The sequence below is a fragment of the Pleurodeles waltl genome, chromosome 2_2 (assembly GCF_031143425.1).
Source record: "Pleurodeles waltl isolate 20211129_DDA chromosome 2_2, aPleWal1.hap1.20221129, whole genome shotgun sequence".
Lineage (NCBI taxonomy): Eukaryota > Metazoa > Chordata > Amphibia > Caudata > Salamandridae > Pleurodeles > Pleurodeles waltl.
This window is the reverse complement of record NC_090439.1, coordinates 739,638,838-739,657,743: the sequence shown is the minus strand read 5'-3', so window position 1 is coordinate 739,657,743 and position 18,906 is coordinate 739,638,838. Positions and strand designations below refer to the sequence as shown.

The window sequence follows — 18,906 nt, the reverse complement described above, 5'->3', positions numbered from 1 at the left end:
GAGTATATCATCCGTATAGAGGGAAATGTTATGTTCCGTTAGGCCCCACTTCACTCCCTTACCCACTCCTTCCATGCAAAGCCATGCCGCCAATGGTTCAACGGCAAGGGCAAACAGCAGTGGGGAAAGCGGGCAGCCCTGCCTAGTACCTCTAAATATGGGATAAGCTGCTGACACCATCCGGCCTGTCTTCACCCCCGCCACCGGTCTACAGTACAGTAGGTTGACCCACTGCACCCAGCGCTCACCTAGACCCATCCAAAGCATCACAGCTCTTAGGTAATCCCACTGCACCGAGTCGAATGCCTTCTCAAAATCTACTGATAAGAACACTGCCCCCAACAGTCTCTCTTCCTTCGGCATGTGCAGCAGCAAGAACAAACGCCTAAGGTTGAAGGATGTATTGCGTGCCGCTATGAACCCTTTTTGGTCATCGTGTATTAAACTAGAGATATGCTCAAGTAGCCGATTGGCCAGAATCTTACTCAGTATTTTAACGTCGCAGTTCAGCATTGAGAGTGGCTGAAAGTCTGTCACCGACGTCTCCCTGGACTCCGATCTGGGCAGAGGGACCACCAAATGCCTCCCTCATGGATTCAGGCAGAACACCCCCTTGGAGTGCTTCCGCATATAATTCAACCAACATGGGCGCCAACATGGTCGAATACTTCTTATAAAACTCCATGGGGAGGCCATCGGTTCCTGGCGTCTTGCCTGCCGACAACTGTGAGATGGCGTCCTTGACTTCTTCTAATGTTACTGGTCCCTGTCCTCTAATGCCAGTGTTTTTAGCGGCAATGAATACAAACAGCTACCCAACGTTTCCAGTAAGACCATTTCAGGCTGTCTATAAAGGGAGGTATAGTAAGTCATAAAGGCGTTATTTATGTCAACTGGGCTATATACCCGATCACCTCTTACGTCACGCACACTTGTTATAAGTGTGCCGTCCCCTTTGGGTCTCACTAACCATGCCAACGTTCTGCCAGACCTGACCTCTTCTGTATGTATGGAAACCAAGTACCTCTGTAAACTGTGACATCGTAGCTTTTCCTCTGTCAGTGCATGAGATTTTGTCGCCTCAGTTAACCTGTGCCGTGGTGTCGGGGCTGAACCCCCATCCCTCTCTTCATCATGAATAACCTTTTCTAGACGGATGAGCTCTTGCTCCAGAGTCTGTTTTAACCCCACAGTCTGCCCCAAGCAGTGCCCCCCAGAAGCGACCTTAAGAGTTTTCCATTCCACCCGCCTGGATGTAGTGGGCCCCTTGTTGATTTCAATACGGTCCGTAAGATAGGGCCGAAACGCTTCCCTGTATGCCAGGTCATCTAGGGCAGCTGGCTCCAGTCTCCACATTGGGAAAGGTGGTCTGGTCTCCGCGCTCCGCCACTTAAGAAGTAGTGGGTTGTGGTCAGAGAGGGTACGGACTAAGTTATCATTAGTACTATTTTGTGAGCTATGTTCCCAGTGCATACTACCCTGTCTATTCTGGTATGCACCTGGTGGAGACCCGAATAGTAGTAATAGTCTCTATCTCCTATGTGCCTATTCCGCCACACATCTTCCAGGCCCCAACACTGCATCATATCACACAGGCCTTTAGCTATTTTATCAAATATCGCACCTGCCAGCTGGGAAAGGGAGCGGTCCAACTCCGTGTCTAGCACACCATTAAAGTCCCCTCAAATCATCTCCTCTGTTGTCTGGTAAGACGGCTCGAGATATGCTGCATGAAAGGGATCTGATCCTGGTTAGGAGCATATATACTACTCAACACCACTGATCTCCTGTGCAACCTGCCTTCCACTATCACAAACCTACCCTCCTGGTCCACGTCTGATGTTGATACCTCAAATGGGACCCCCGCCCTGATCCAAGCCAGTGCGCCCGTGCAAACGTGGAATACGTGGTGGCAAACACTTGACCTCTCCATCTATGCTTGAGCCTGTCAACTTCTTTAGAGGTAAGGTGGGTCTCCTGTAATAAAGCCACATGCACTCCCCTTCTTTTCAAGTATGACAGGACTCTATGCCTTTTGGTCAGCGTCCCCATTCCTTGAATGTTCCAAGTCAACAAATTGTAATCTGCCATTCTAGCATAGAAGTGTCTGGACGGGCCTTCTGCCCTACCCACAGCCCGGCCCCCCATTCCCACCACCAACCCCCAAACATCAATGACCATGTCTGACAAAGAAATCTCAGCCCCTTGTGCATATCTAAAAACATTTAACTGCAAATCCCAACTCCCCATCCCCAGGGCTCCTCTCCAACTGTAGGTCGCCCAAATAATGGTGCAATAGCACAACCAAAAGAACAAGTCCTTCTGTGTTCTCACCATACACAACTCATTGGCTGAGAAACCAATGGGTGGGGGTCCTTGACCATCAGGGGCCTCACATTAAAGCCAACATCCTCACCTCCAGACCAAAGCAGACAAGTCCATTTCAACCCAGTTCATCAGTAGTCTGAGTAGTCACCCTAGGGGTCCCCCAGAGCAGCACGAGCCCGCCAACGACGAGGTGGAGGCACAGTCTGAGTCTCTCTCACTTGCCTCCGCAAGGGAATCCGCACCCCTCATTGAGGCCACAGCCTCCAGAGCTGCCTTCCACGTGGATTCCTTCTTAGCCGGAGTTGGCACCGCTTCAGTCTATGCTTGCTGCGCTGCCTTCTTTGTCCTCTGCGGCCCTGGTGACTCATGTGGTCTGTTTTGGTTCGGGAGTCTCCCCTGGTTGTACGAGACTCCAACCATTCCCAAGCCTCGTCCGGGGATTGGAAAAAGGTGGTTTGGCCCTCGGAGATCACCGTCAGTCTGGTAGGAAACAGAAGGGAGTGCTGGATACCCTCTCCCGGAAGCGCTCTTTTAACCTCAATGTAGGAGGTCTGTCTGTTCTGCACTTACACTATGAAGTCCGGGAATAAAGTCACCTCTCTGTTTGCCACTTTAAAGGGTCCGCACTCCCTGGCCCTTTGCAGGAGTATGTCTCTGTCTATATAGTGCAGCAGTTTAGCCACCACCACTCGTGGGGGCCTCCCCGGTGCCAGGGGTCTTGATGGCACCCGGTGCACTCGTTCCAGTGCAAAAAAGGGGGTAAGCTTCTTTTGGTCCACCTCAGAACACAGCTATCCCTTAAAAAAGGACACCACGTCCGTGCCCTCTGCGTCCTCTGGAAGTCTGATAATTCTCACATTATTCCTTTGGCTGCTGCCTTCTGCCTCCTCTACTCTACGTTCCAGCCGCTGGACCCGGTCTGTCAACTGCAGGACTGTGGTTGCAAGATCCCCCTGCGTCGGAGTGAGCTCTGCCAGAACAGTCTCAGTCTCCTGGACCCTCCTGGCTAACTTTTGGTGGTCCGCTCTTAGTATGCCCACCTCTACTGACACTTGGCCAATGTCACGTTGGAGCGTAGTCTTGGTGTCCTCTATTGCACCCAAGATTTTGTCGAGTGTGACCTGCATGAGGGGCTGCTCAGTGTCCGCCATGCTCCCCTGGTTTAGGCCGCCTGAGTTTTTGTGTGCTTGCGGTTTGCCTCTAGACTGGCCCTTTGAGGTCATCTGATCTGTGGGGCCAGTGCACCAAGGGCCTACGTGCTGCAGTCCAGGCCAGTTCCACCGAGCTAAGCTTGTTGTCAAGGGTGACCACTCCAGCTTTGCCATTTGAGCTATTTAGGGGGCACCCAGGGCCACGCCACTGTTATCCAGTATGCGCTCGCTGCCTCCTCACTTACATAGCAGATATCCAATCTGGGTTTTTTCTGTGAAGCCTGGCAACTTCCCTCACTCGCCAGTCCCGCTCTGCTGTTGTGCCATTGCAATCCGCCCTTTTTTCGAGGCCAGCCCAATGTTGTGCCCAAACTAGGTGCTGCCCGGGGGTGCCCCCTCCCGTCGACCGACAAGGTCCGTCAGCTCCGCTCTGTGCCAACAGGGCACCCAGCTGGCCGGGGCCGCCACCAGCTCCCACCGCTCTCTGTCGTCAGCTGTCAGCCAGTCGGGAACAAGCCCTCATCGCACCTGTATGGCACACCTTCTGTCTTTCCGTGAGGCGGGATCGGCGCGCCGGTCGCTCCCAGGGGCCAAGAGACAGTCCCCAGCCACTGCGTCCGGGTCCACAATGATCACCCGATCCGTGATCTCTATCTCTGACCCCAGACGGGACACATTAAAAAAGAGAAATTAAAGGCCCGAACGGAGTCGCGATTAACGCGTCCGCCATCTTGGCCAGGCTAGCCATGCCCCCCTTACTCTTTGTGTGAGTTAATAACTGATCGAGATTCGATGACCCTCAAAAGTAATTATTATGTTTAAAAAAATACTTACAATTCATAGGTGTAGGCATGGCAGCTTGTTTTGCTCCAAATTAGGCAAACTTGTATGTAGGAGAATTTGAGAATAAGGTGATTAATAACATTATCAACCCCTACTTGGCCAATATTAACAACTGGTAGTGCTACATTGACAATGTCTTCCTTCTCTGGTGTGGAAGTGTGACTGACCTCAAACAATTTATTTCTGGGCTAAATAATCAAAGGCAAGATTTATCTTTTACTGCAAACTACAGTACTTTAAAAAGTAATTATTTTCAATCTCATGGTAAGATAGAGAAATGGTATTCTGTGCACTGCCCTATAATGAAAGCCAATAGACACAAATCCCCTGTTGATATATAACACTCGTCTTCCCCGGGCCTTGAGGGACAATTTGAACATGGCCATTCTTGCACCTTCGATGTAGGAGTCATCTCAAGGAAGACTATTTCAAAGAGACAGAAGTACCTAGTTCAAAATTTCGAGAGCCTTGAAGAGAGGGCTTGGTTTTGCCCCGGGAAAGCTTTTATTGTTTACTCCTAGGCAGAGAGAGGAATCCAAAGATAGAGTGGTGATGGTAAACACATTCTCTCCCATCAGTAATAAAATCCAGAAGATACTTAGGAAGCATTGACTTTTATTTAAAGAAACATGTGAAGACCCTCTCTTGTTGCCTTTAAGAGGAACAAAAATGTTTGGGACAATGTTCTAAGGGCCTGTAGAGAAGGTATTGTGAAAAGTGACATTAGAGCATTATGAGGCTTACCTGATGACTTCGGCCACTACAGATGTGGTGAATGCACTACATGCATATTTACTTCTGACACTTAAAATCTTGCAATCAATAATGTTAGCGAGAAAACAATCAGGGAGGGTCAGGAGCAGAAGGAGAGAAGCGGTTACATGGAAAGAGAGGGACAGCACGAGAAGACGAAGGTAGCAGGGTTGGTTTGAACATTTTTGTTAGGCCTGCTTTTGATTCTCCAGGTAACTGCAGACGGCAGTAAATATGCAAGGGGGCAACAGTATGGGTCGGGGTGTAATGGCTGCAGAGCCTGGCTATGGAATGCATCTATAATTAGAAGCATACAAACACGCATAGCAAAAATAGCAAGATCTCAGTTTTATTAGCTCATTTTCAGTAATATGTTATATTTCAATTATAATCGCTTTTGCTTTTACAGTTTACCAAAGATGCTTTAAGTTGCCTAAAAAACCAACTGGGAAGTTACCCTATCCACACGGCAGTAATGGCTGCCTCCGAGAAATGCCTGGAGCTCGTACTGAAGAGAGGTAACGCAGCATTTTCTCGTCATGGTTATTTTCCTTTATAATCATTTTCAGATATTCCTCATTTGTAACGTATTTTAACGATAAACCCCTTTTTCTTAGGGGAAGAGAAAGGATATTCTATTTACGAACACATAAACTTTACTGACAATTTGAAGAATAGCCCGCTTCATGTAGCAGTCCGGACGGGATGCTTGAATATTGTAAAGAAATGCCTAGCTTTTGGGGCACAGATTGACCAACAAGAGGTAATTATTGTGTCTGTTGCCATATAACTGTACCATAGAAAGAAAAATGTAAAAACTGTATTTTATTGTTGACTCTAAAATTACTAATGAGTTTAGCCTAAACGTTTTTGGAAATATATGCTTTTGTTTTGCTTTATTTCTTCACCAGTGAACTAGTTTTACTGATGGAGAAATACTCTGCCTTGGATCCTCCAGACATATTAGGGTTCTTGGGTGTAGAGAGCCACCCGGCCTCTTTAATACTTTGTAGCTGGTTCCGCGTGTCCGGACGGAACGCGGAACCGAGGTGATCTAATAAATGAGGGTCTGCGCTGAGGCAGTTCCCTGTTAGTGCAAGTAAAGAGTGCACGTCTTTTATTTCACGTCCCAGGGCTGGTCGAGGCCCTGTGAAGCAGCACTGTACATTTCGCGACGAGCGGGTACCGGAATCCCCGCGTCGGCCTCAGAGGACTACGGAGCGCAGTGAAGACGGGCTGAAGCTTTGTGCCCGGCGGCGCAGTCCACATCAAAAGACAAAGAGGCAAGTGGCGCGAGGCCCTCTAATTCGGGAGGCACGCCCGCCTCTGTGCCGCGAGGGACATTTAGCGTCCCACACACATGGTTGAAGTGCGGTGCTGCCGCCCGGAGGCGCGCACAGCATCGGCAAGCTGCAAGCGCAGCTAAAGAAAAAAATAAAACAGGAACAATCTACGTGACCGGAGGCAGCGCTCCAGCCCGGTAGCACCAGGTGGGGAAGGTGCGATCTTGGGCACATAGACCCCACCTGGGCTGTGCTCCCCAGACAGGAACACAGCATAAGAGCCAGAGGGGCTCACACACACAAAAAAATAAAAATAAAGGAGAGAAAAGGAAAATATAAAGAAAGTGAGATGCAAATAGGGCAGAAGGCCCTGTGGAAAAAAACAAATATATATATATAGAAGAAAGGGACTTTAAATAAATAAATTACCTGCAGAAGAGAGGAAAGAAAAAAAAAAACAGCGAACATTAACAATCAAGGCAGCCGCTGTAGAAAAAAAAAAGGGGTAAATAAGTGTACACACCATGAGTGCCCCAGCACAAGAAAAACCCCAGGCGCACGTGCAAGCAGGCCCCAGGGCCCACTCGTCTGTAACCGCACTGCCACCATTTAGCCAACTAATTGACCCTGCCACTGCCGCGCCAAGATGGCGCTTATGGCTGAATCGATTAGAGAACTACTTCTGCGCCACAAGGGAGACAGATGGGGCTGTGCGCAGGTCTCTCATGCTGTTAATGGGAGGGGATGAGCTACAAGAGTTGTTTGATGCGCTCCCCAACACCGGTGATAAGTCGGACTTCAATGCAGCGGTCGAAGCTCTGAACAAGCATTTTGACCCACAACTAAATTCAGACTTGGAGCGTTTTAAACTTCGGCAAGCTCAACAAACTGATGTCGAGTCAATGGACATGTTCTATGCCCAATTAAGAAAACTAGCAAGCTCATGCGTAGGCCTCAATCAACAAGAGGAGATCAGGGCGCAGATCATTCAAGGATGTCGTTCAAATGCGCTGAGGAAACTCATCCTACGTCAGCAGGGTATGCCCCTTGATGACATCCTAGTGTTAGCGCGCTCACATGAGTTGTCAACAGTAAGGGCAGATGCCATGGCAGCAGTACGGGGACAGTCCCTGGCAGCTGCGTCGACTGCACACCCGGTTCAGGTGAAGGAAGAGCACGTGGAGGCCATCCAAACGCGTCAGCCATCAGGAAGGAAGGTGAACGTTGGCGGACAAAATGCTCACACCTGCCGAAGCTGTGGGAATGATCACAAACCACCCATGGTGTGTCCAGCAAAAGGAAAACAATGTGACAAGTGTGGCAAAGATAACCACTTGCAGTATGCAGGTCTGGCAAAGGCTGGCAGGGGTACCAGAGAAGAAGAGATACCAGGGTCAGAAGCGTGACCGCCGAGGCTGACAATCCTAGCGACACGATGGCTCAGAAAACCCCCATTTTCGAAAAGGATGAAGATGAAGATATCTTTGTCATCTCATTCACTGGTGATAGACTACAGAAAAAGCGACCACCCCCCATGAGCAAGGTCCACATCAATGGCAAGTCCGCGACAGTGCTCATAGATACCGGAGCATCGGTAAATGTAATGGATGAGACTCTGTTCAGACAGCTGACCCCCACACCAGTGCTCTCTCCAACTACCACCAGAATCTACAACTATGGGGGCAGAGAACCGCTTCCTCTGAGGGGCACGGTGGAGGTATCCGTGTCCAGCGAACAAGTGGCAGCACGGGCAAAATTCTACGTGGTGGCTGGAGACCGAGGTACACTACTAGGGTGCCACACCGCAGAGGAGCTTGAGTTGGTATTTTTCGCGCGACAAATATAGGACTCTCATGCTGAACGTTTAGTCGGTGAGTTTCCGCAGCTCTTCGAAGGCCTAGGGCGACTTAAAGACAAAAGTGTTAAGCTACACATAGATCACAGGGTGACACCTGTTGCCCTCAGCCATCGACGAGTTCCGTTTCACCTACGCCCCGCTGTGGAAAGGGAACTACAACTACTTGAGGATCAAGGAGTGATCGAGAAGGTAGAAGGGCCCACACCGTGGGTGTCGCCATTGGTAATAGCGCTGAAACCCAAGCAGCCTGGTGCCATCCGTCTATGTGTCGACATGCGCCTGCCCAACAAAGTAATCAAAAGAGAGCGGCATATAATGCCTACAATGGATGATATCATAGCAGATCTGAACGGCTCACAGTGGTTCTCGAAGTTGGACCTCAATGCTGGATATCATCAGCTGGAACTGGAGCCTGATAGTAGGAACATCACTACCTTTTCATCGCATGTGGGACTGAGGCGATACAAAAGACTGAGCTTTGGGGTATCCTCGGCCGCCGAAGTATTTCAAGACGCGATAAGAGAGACGCTCTCAGGACTGCAAGGGGTGATCAACTTGAGTGATGACATCCTCATATACTCCAAAACCTGAGAAGAACATCACCGACACCTAAGAGCTACATTACAAAGGTTATCAGAGTCAGGCCTAACACTCCACAAAAAGAAATGTGCGTTCTATCAGACGTCAGTAGAATTTTTTGGATACATCTTCTCAAAGAATGGTCTGCAAGTCGACCCTCGGAAAGCGGACGCTATCCGTCAAGCGCCGTTCCCAAAAAACACCACTGAGGTGAGAAGCTTCCTGGGCATGGCAACATACTGTGGTAGGTTTATCCTGCAGCTTGCGACCATGGCTGAACCCCTCAGACAACTCACCAAGACCGGGCACCGGTGGGCATGGAGTCCAACGGCAGCCAAGGCGTTTGCCGACATCAAGACAGCGCTACTTGACAAGTCAACGATGGCGTACTTTAACCCTCACCGGCGAACGGAGGTATTGGTAGATGCTAGTCCAGTAGGGCTAGGTGCCGTCCTTCTGCAGGAGCATAACCCGCAGGAGTGGGTTCCGGTTGCTTATGGCAGTAGAGCATTGTCGTCAGTAGAAACACGCTATGCCCAAATAGAACGGGAGGCTCTGGCAATCTGGTGGGCGTGCAAACACTTCCACTTATACCTGTACGGCCAAGAGTTCCGGGTGGTGACGGATCACAAGCCTCTGGTCGCATTGTTTGCTGGCTGTCCTCGTCTGACACCCCCGCGGATAGAACGGTGGACCGTTTTGTTGCAACCATACCGATTTACCGTTGTCTATCGGCCAGGAGTGAATAACCCTGCAGACTATCTGTCTCGTCACCCCTCCGCAGACACATCCAATGACTCTCAGGAAAATGATGAGGAGAGCACAGAGATATTCGTTAACATGGTGGTGCAATCGGCGTGCCCTAAAGCCCTGAATATTGTAGACATTGTAGACGCCTCCAAGGTGGACGCAACCCTCAACCAGGTTAAAGAAGTGCTTCAGCACAAAAAGTGGAAGCTGTTTCTGGAAAGAACCAAAGCAGCAAATCAGGAGTGCAAAGCCGTAATGCAAGGAATATGGAGGGTGCGTGATGAACTATCCACGAATGGGCAAGGACTGGTCCTGAGAGGAAGGAGAATTGTGGTGCCTCAGAGTCTGTGGCCAAAAGTAGTGGAGCTAGCACATCAGGGCCATCAAGGCACTGCAAAGACTAAGGCAAGATTGAGGGCAAAGGTATGGTTCCCTGGCATGGACAGCCAGGTAGATGAACTGGTGGGGAAGTGCCATTCCTGTATCATCACATCAGGAGAGCCACCCTGTTGCCCCGTGGTCACAGAGCCAGCGAGTGTGAAGCCGTGGGCAAAAGTGAGTATGGATTTTGGGAGCTACCCGGATGGGCGACTGACGGTCGTCATCATTGACTCGTGCACAAAGTTCCCTGTCGTGGACGTTGTGTCTTCCACAGCGTTTGAGAATGTGAGACCGGTACTTCAGAAGACTTTTGCCATGTTTGGTCTCCCCGACGAAGTCAGAACAGACAACGGTCCGCCTTTCCATGGACAGGAATTCCGGTCTTACTTAGAGGGTTTGGCCATACGTCATCGCAGGATCATGCCATATTGGCCGCAGGGCAATGGAGATGTTGAAAGGTTCATGCGAACTGTAAACCGAGCCCTCAGAATAGGAGTGGAACAAAGAGAAGACAGCGAGAAATGTCTACAAGAGTTTTTGAGCGCTTATCGTCAGACCCCCCACAGCACCACAGGATGTGCCCCGGCCACACTGATGTTCAAGGTCCCTCCTAGGGATTGCATTCCATCGGGTCCCCAGTGGGTCGCACCCGAGCTCGATGTTGAGGCCACACAACAACGCAGAGAGTCTACTAATCGGAAAGCCACTGAACGACGGCAAAGTAAATATCGAGGTGTTCAAAAGGGGGACAAAGTGGTGGTGAAGAACCGCCGGCCAGGAGGAAAATTCCAGACCCCGTTTGAGCCCGAATCCTGGCAGGTTGTCAGTGTGAGAGGTGCCATGGTGACAGCAGCTCAAGGCAGCCAGAGGGTCACCAGAAACGTATTGCATTTTAGGAGAGCTGGAATCCCAGTCGTAAACCAGGAGGAGGAGGTCGAAGACTCCATGGTGGAGTCTACTGCCGAGGAAGCTAGGAATGGTGACACTCTGGTGGTGATGCCAAGTGCCCGATCGCATCCAGGTAAAACCAACGCTTCTGAGGGACCCTCCCTTAGGGGCGGGCGCCATAATCTACGCCCTAATCCGGCCCGAACAGTCAGCTCCGGGACTTCGTATATTCTCTGGGTCCCCAGAGAGATGTGGTAGATCCTGGCTGTTTTGTCATCAGAAGAGTTTTGTTTTCAGAGGCTGCATGCCTCCTATCGATGTTTTGACATTTTCATGTTCGCATATCTATGTTTGTGTTTTTTTTGTTTTCGGGTGTTTCTCCTCTTCTGTGTGAAGTAAAACATGGGAGGGATGTAGAGAGCCACCCGGCCTCTTTAATACTTTGTAGCTGGTTCCGCGTGTCCGGACGGAACGCGGAACCGAGGTGATCTAATAAATGAGGGTCTGCGCTGAGGCAGTTCCCTGTTAGTGCAAGTAAAGAGTGCACGTCCTTTATTTCACGTCCCAGGGCTGGTCGAGGCCCTGTGAAGCAGCACTGTACATTGGGGACTTTTGGCACCTTGTTTGCACACTTACCTCACATTTGTGGCACTAGGTTAAGTTAAGCGAGAAAATTAGATGTGAAAACACATTGGGATGTTATGTGAATACCACACATCCCTTTCTTTTGGTCTTCAGTTCGTCAGAGTGTGTTGAACTATATCCAGGTTGTGTAATATTGTTTACCGCTGCATCACCTATACACCTGAATCATAAGAGTCTGTTAGCCGTAGTACAGGGTTTGACATTCAGATTCTGCATTATGTACAAAATTACACCTAAAGAACTAAATGTAAAGTTGGAGATGTGTCTTTAAATTTTAAGTAGGAAAGGCAGGATTGTTACCATGAGGAGATGCAGTTACATTCAGAGGACTGTAGCACATTCTGGGTCGTAACCTGTGAGGTAAATCGATATAGTAAACAGTTACGAAGCTATGCTGCCAATGATGGACTATGGGAAAAGAGTTAGAGTGCTCCTTAGAGGCCATGGAAGTTCAAGAATACACTAGAGTCTGTTGACAAAGTCAATCAGTAGGGCAGAGATGTCAGACAGCATGTGACAATATATGAAGTTGGTAATGAAATTCTGCCCTATCTTCTCAGCAGTGCAGAAATACATTTAATTTCTCAAATTCAGTTTCATGTTTGTGTATTTTCAAAATGAATTGCCTTCAACGAGGTACTGGTCCCCACTGAGACAGAGCATTCTGGTACTTGCAGTCATTTACATTATAATCTTGCATGCCTTTTCCTTAATTCATAGTCAATCTCAGGATGCAGTGAAACAATCTGTCTATGTACATTTAGTAGTCATTACCAATCTTTAGATGACGTCCGATTGTCAGTGGTTGCTCTTACTTGAATTAGTCAAACTATCAAAGACAGACATTCCATACATAATGTAATATCCACTGAAAATCTCCACCCCATTGGAATGAAAACAGTTGTTGCAGAAAAAAAAAACATTTCACGTATTTCTTCTGTATGTCTCGCCATTTTAAAGTGTTAAATAGAAGCATTAGGTCTGTATTCGCTACTCCGGATATTACACCTGTGCACCACCCATAAAGGGGCTTCCATGCCACAAATGACACTTCTTCTTCGTTACAATAGTATGTGTCAAAGATTGCATGGTCGTGTTGTGATAGCACTTGGATACTCTCACGGAGAAGAGTGCACTTTACAACACATAAAATAGGTATGTTCTTTTGTAGGTTCCTGAAGGTCATTGTGCATAATGGCGAGATCGAAGAGAGCTAAGATGGGGGAGGCCAAAGATTCTGAGATATTGCGAGCAGAAGCTTACATTAGAGGCTGAGGTGTTTTACTGTTCTGTTTAAAAAGGCATATACGTTTGGCCATCTATCCTGCTAGTGTTCTATTTATGTTTGAGTAGTCATGCAAGTTTATTTCTAATAGATCCACACGTTCTCCATGTAACATACCAGGCTTTATTTCTCAGTCTTTAAAATGCTCTTATGGAAGTCACACTATACGTTTACAAGTCTCTTTTTGCATTTCCCATAATAGTACAGTTGCTTCTTAATTGAAATAACTTTCCCACGATAGATGTTCACAAAGGCTGCTCTGATGTGCACTGTTGGAATGTAATAGTGTAATCTACAGGTTTTGTTTACAAATTTACAATAAGTGATCCTCAGTCAGGAGTTATTTGGATGATCAAGTAGGGAAGAATCCATTGCAATTCTGAAGCGTAATTGAAGAATCTCCATTTTTCATATGTAGCCTGTAGATGAGCGAGGTATATTAGTGGTAATCAGTGGTCCAAATTGCTATGATGCCATCACTGCATATTTTGCACAATCAAAGAGGGTTGAGATGTGGTTTCAAATATCTCTGGAATGTGGCAGTGACATTTGGCAACCCATAGGGCTTCATAATAAAATAGTATGGGCCACTAGTTTTGGATAATGATGTCTCCTCTTTCTCTCCAATGATCAAAGAAATATTGCCGTAGCCACTGGTAAATAGTACACGGTAAATCTTTTTTGATATGTGATATACAGAAGCGAATACCAACAAAATTCCACAAACTTTCTTCCCCCCATCATAGAAGAAAAAATGCCTCCAAGCAAAGTACTGAGTGGTTTGGACAGTTTCAGTGATCCCCCTACAGAAACGATGTCCATTTAGACTATATACATACAACCTGAAATGCCCAGTTCATAGACAGTTCAGCCAGTTTGTGAGGCTCACCCTGGACTTAGTTTTCCACGAAGAATCACACAAATGTCACGAACAGCAAAATCCACCCATTTTAATGATTTGCATGTAGAGTAGATTTGGGCAATTTATTTGTAGCCCATCTGGTCTGGTATGTTTTAGTGGATCTCTCATGTGAGGAGGTACTTGGATATGCTGCCACAGGTCTTTGTATGAGCTCTGTTGAGACAACATGTGGCCTTCTGCCAACAGCTTCAAGTCCATGAATGAGCCTATGGTAAATTACACATGGCACTCTTCTGGTCATGTGGATAATGGTCAAAGCATGAGGAAGAAGAAGAATGTTGATGGTCACCTTCAGAGTGCCAAGGAAGATTCTTGAATGTTGTTGTGTGTTACTGATAGTCTTTTTGACTTCAGTCACCTTATGAGTAATTTGACAGCTGATAGCAGTGATATACTTCAGAGAAGTCTTGGCTAGTTGGTTTTGTCACAAGTACAGTCACTCTTACATGACATTAGTGTTTCAATCCATTCCTAGTTGACGGCATCACATCATTTTAAAACACTCAGGGCCTGATTCACAAAGGTAAAGTTAGACCAAAGGTGTAAGTTAAGACCAAAAATATAACTTTTCTACTTATCGGTATTCACAAAGATAAGTTATGAGTAGTATCTTTATGACTGCAGAGTTTCTGCACTCGAGGCGGAATACCTGCACTCGGGGCAGAGTCCTTGCACTCGGGTAGAATCTCCGCACTCAGGGCAATTTACTAAGGACTTGAGTTGTACTTGCATGCCACAAATCACCACAAGGAAATGCAAGTCCTTAAATGGGAGTTACAAAGCCAGACAAGGGGCTATTTGCAGTGGGTGGCTTTGTAAAGAAATGCAATGCAATTCAGTGGCTTGTGCTGTGTTGCTTTACATTTTGTTATCGCAGGCATTCTATGAGTGGAGCATGGTCTTTGCCCTGCATCAGGCCATGGAATATGACACAACCCCAGATTTACTAAAGGCAGTAAACCTGGGATTGCATCAAAATGGTGCATCTACCAAAGAGAGGTGCAACAAGGAGAAATTTCTTTTTTTCTCCTTGTTACTTCATCTTTCTATGCGTGATGCTTTCTGCATTCCACATGAATGAGGAAATTGCCTCTTACTATTGCTTTTGTGCAGGAAGGTACTCCTTTCTGCACAAAAACAATCATACCTGTAATGCAGAATGGCTGAAGGGTGTCTGCATTAGCACTAGCCAGGTTAAAGTACACCAGCGCTAGGAGAGAGTAGAACTGCGCTACATCTTAGTAAATTTGGTACATTCCTGCTTTCTTCTTTCATGCAGTCCAATGCAGCAAGGTGCCTTGCTATGTTACATTGCATGAAATATCAATAAATCTGTCCCTAAGATCCTCCATGTGCGCCTACAGATTACATATTGTGTGCATCTAAGTTTAACATAGGTTTGACAAAATGGTGCAAGTTGAGCTAATAAACCTCTACAATCCATCAAAAAGATGTGTTTGGGTTGAATCTTGTTTTCCAAAATCGCAATCAATGTTCTTTTATTTGAAGGCATTTGAACAATGAAACTTGAGCACCACATATTACATGCCACAATTCTGTTGCTAAAATGCACAGTGTACACATACAATTATTTAATTAATAAGTACTGATGCAGCAGATTTCTTGTGTCTCCCCACTGCCACCTAACGCAACCATGGGTGCGCTGAATTTACAATAAAGTGCACCTTTGTGCACATTAGACCAATAATGTCAAAGTTTTAGATGCTATTGTGGTGCCTTGCTGCACTGGCGTCAAAATCTTTTTACGCTAGTGCAACAAAGTGCAAGGAGGCCCATTGACCTCTATGGCTGCGTCCTTTTAACGCCTGCTAACGCCGGGACTCCCCCTTGCATACATTGTGCTTGGCACATGCATAATGTGGTGCAAACATTATGCCGGCGCATTATGGGGTCACAATGCATTGTGCCACTTTGTAAATATACCACTGCAATGTTTGCCTCGTTGAGCCACATTAGCTTAAAAAAATCCGGCCCTAAGTTTAAAGTAACGTTACAGTTAGGTGTGATAAAAGGTCTGTGTTTTTTTTAAATCCTTATAAATTTACTGAAAAAGCAAAGGTTTAAAGGTTAAAGTAATATTATAGTTAGGTGAATTTGTCAGTATCAGCATTAACATTTTTAACCAAAAAACAAAATTAGTAGTGTTACTGACAAATTTACCTAACTATACCATTACTTTAACCTTTTTCTTTTTCAGTATTTCTCTCTCTCTCTCTCTATACATATATATACAGTATATATAAATATTTATATATATATATATATATTATATATATATACTGACGGATCTTCGTGAAATTTTCAAAACGTATACTTTGGTCAGTTCATCTGTTGTCCTAAAAATTTCAGGGTGATTCGTCAAGTGGGGTCTGAGAAAAAACAGGGTCATAACACACTTTTCCTCCATTCTACATCAATGGAATTTTTCAAATTTTGGAACACAACTACAGCCTGAACCACTGAATGGAATTGCACCAGATTTCGCAGAAAGCTAGCTCTTGGTCCAGAAAGTGTGCTTTTTGTGATTTGATGTAAATCCCTTAAGTAGTTTGATAGACATTAGAGTCTACAAAATATAGATCCATCCGTCTCCGTGCAGATATCTGATTGGCTGTCAGCACTTCAACAAGGAAGTGTTGGCAGCCATCTTGGAACTTACCTTCAGCCGAGTCCCACAAAAAGAGTGAGAAAAAAGGAGAAGGGACCAGAGTAGGGACACCCTGAGCCCCTAGCCTTGGTCTAGGGGTCCCTCACAGATCCTGCCAAAGCTAAAAATATTTGTTTTCTAAAATGTCAGGAAAATCCACAGATCCATGGATTTTCCAAACATATTTATAAAGAAAAGGGCAGTCTTAAACTGTATTTATATTTGCCCTGGGTAATCTAGGTCCAGGGGCATTGGGGGCTTTAAAAAGGAGGGGGGCACATGCCCCCCCCCTTAGTACTTCTATTAACCTTGGGGACTTCCACTTCCCTGGGGTGATCACAAAGAAAAAATAGTGGGGGAGCACTGGACCGCCACCTCCCAGGGGCAACATTTATTTTTAGTGTGGGGGAGGCCAGAGCCCCGGGGACTGCCACCTTGTTACATATTCATAGTTGCTTTACATGTGCTTACTTTTAACATTACATTGATTCTGCTGCTAACAGTGTAATGTTCTAGAATCCTTGGAGTGGGGAATCTTGCTGAAGGATTAGCTGTGTGCAGCTGTCCTGTACTGTGCTGCTACTAATAAAGGATTTTATATGAAAATGCAGCCACAGATTCTACAATGGCATTGTCTAGTGAAGATGTACTTGCTACTTTTGGTGCAGCACAGGTGTTGTACTGTCTTCCTTGATCCCAAGATCGTTTTTTACTCTCCAGCTACTGTATGCTTTATTACTCAAGGCTGTCCTCCTAAAAAAATAAATTATGGCTTTTCTAAGTAAGTTTAAAGAATTTTTAACATTTTGGAGAGGTTAACAACTCACCCTGTGAGTGAATTGGATTGTGTGGTGCATATATTGTATGGGGAACTTGAATTGATGGCTGATTCAGGTTCACCATGGACCATCATCACTAAGGAGTATTGTGTTCAACACTTTGTAGCTAGGACAGAGTTGGATACCCTCAAGAAATCTGATATTATTGCTGAAAGTTTTGATGGAACCAGAATTGACATTGAAGGTTATAATGATGTGAAGATTGAGTTTAAAGGCAGGAAGGCCCAGATTAAGCTGTATATTGCGAAAAAAGGGGTAAATGTACTAGGTTGGAGGGACCAGTGGAAGTTGGGAATCCTCCTTAATCCTAGAGGTAGAGAGCCCATGTTGATTATGTCAAACTGTACATCTAAGTATGATGTTATCCAGCGCTTTCTCAGAGTGTTTACTAAGGGTCTGGGAAGATTGTTGGGGTTCAGCCATAAGATCAAGGTGAAAGAAGATGCTGTTCCTGTGAAGCAGAAATTACATGGAGTGCCAGTAAACATGAGGGAGGAGTTAAAAGACATGTTGGAGGGACTTATTCAGGAAGGTATTATTCAAGACGTGGAGTCATCAGAGTTAGTTTCTCCCATTGCTTTGGCTCAAAAATCAGATAAGAGTCTCAGATTGTGTGTGGATTTAAGGGCTTTGAATGCCAATTTGCTGGCGGACTGCCATCCATTCCCAAACATCAATGAAATGGTATTATGCTGGAGGGAGCCAAGGTTCTCCGTTCAGCATACCACCAAATTGAATTAACTGAGGAGTCAAGGAAATGCACTGCATTCATAATACCTCAAGGTCCATTCCAAATAAAAAGAATGCCCTTTGGTTTAGCCTCAGCGGGATCCGTATTTCAGAGGGAAGTGTTCCACATTTTCAAGGATGTGGACACATTTTTTAAGTGTTTCCAGAATGACATTCTTATTTTCTCAAAACATGAGGAGGAACATATTGCACATGTGATGGACATGTGCAAGAGATTGTAGAATCATGGACTGAAGCTCAAAGCTGAAAAGTGTAAGGTATTTTGTAACTCAGTGGAATACCTCGGGCACATGCTATCTGGTGATAGTGTGGTTCCTAAAAAGTCATTCATTGATGCTGTTGTTAAAGCACCTGTTCCTGACAATAAGGGGAATTTATTAAAATTCACAGGACAGTGTGAACATTGCAGCAAGTTCATACAAGGATTTGCCAAAAAATGGAACCTCTCAGAGAACTGACAAAGAATGCAGCTGAGTTCAATTGATCAGAAAAGCAACAAGTAGTGTTCCAGCAAATCAAAGAAGAGATTGCAAGGGCACTTACCCTCATATCATTCTGTCTGAACAAATTATGCATCATAACTGTGAATGCAAGTTTGTATGGAATTGTGTGAGTTTTGAGCCATAAGTCTGGGAAAGATGAGTGGTGTGTGGCATTTGCGTCCAGGATATTAACTGAGACAGAGAGGCTATACGCTATTATTGAAAATGAGCTTTTAGCTTGCTTTTGGGCTATTGAACATTTCTGCAAGTATGTGTGGGGAAGTAGATTTCTTTTAATTACGGATCATAAACTGCTGGTGTGGATTTTGTCACCCAATTGTGAGTGGAATTCTATTGCACACATAGCCAGGCTCACTTCCAGGTTACAGGAATATAATTTCAGTGCGGAGTATGTGCATCGAAAAAAAATATGTCACTGCTGACTGCTTGTCATGGCTGCCATGTCATGATAATAGGTCTCCTGAGAAAAATAATGAAGTT

General features: G+C 46.0%; 1 protein-coding gene across 1 annotated transcript in view; it reads left to right on the top strand.

Annotated features, from left to right (window-relative positions):
* Positions 1 to 18,906, top strand: part of TRPA1 (transient receptor potential cation channel subfamily A member 1) — a 1,042,932-nt gene that overhangs the window by 221,807 nt on the left and 802,219 nt on the right. Inside the window, exons 7-8 of the mRNA XM_069220348.1 lie at positions 5,485 to 5,593; positions 5,693 to 5,838. Of these exons, the coding sequence (XP_069076449.1) occupies positions 5,485 to 5,593; positions 5,693 to 5,838 (255 nt within the window). The remainder of the gene's footprint in view (positions 1 to 5,484; positions 5,594 to 5,692; positions 5,839 to 18,906) is intronic.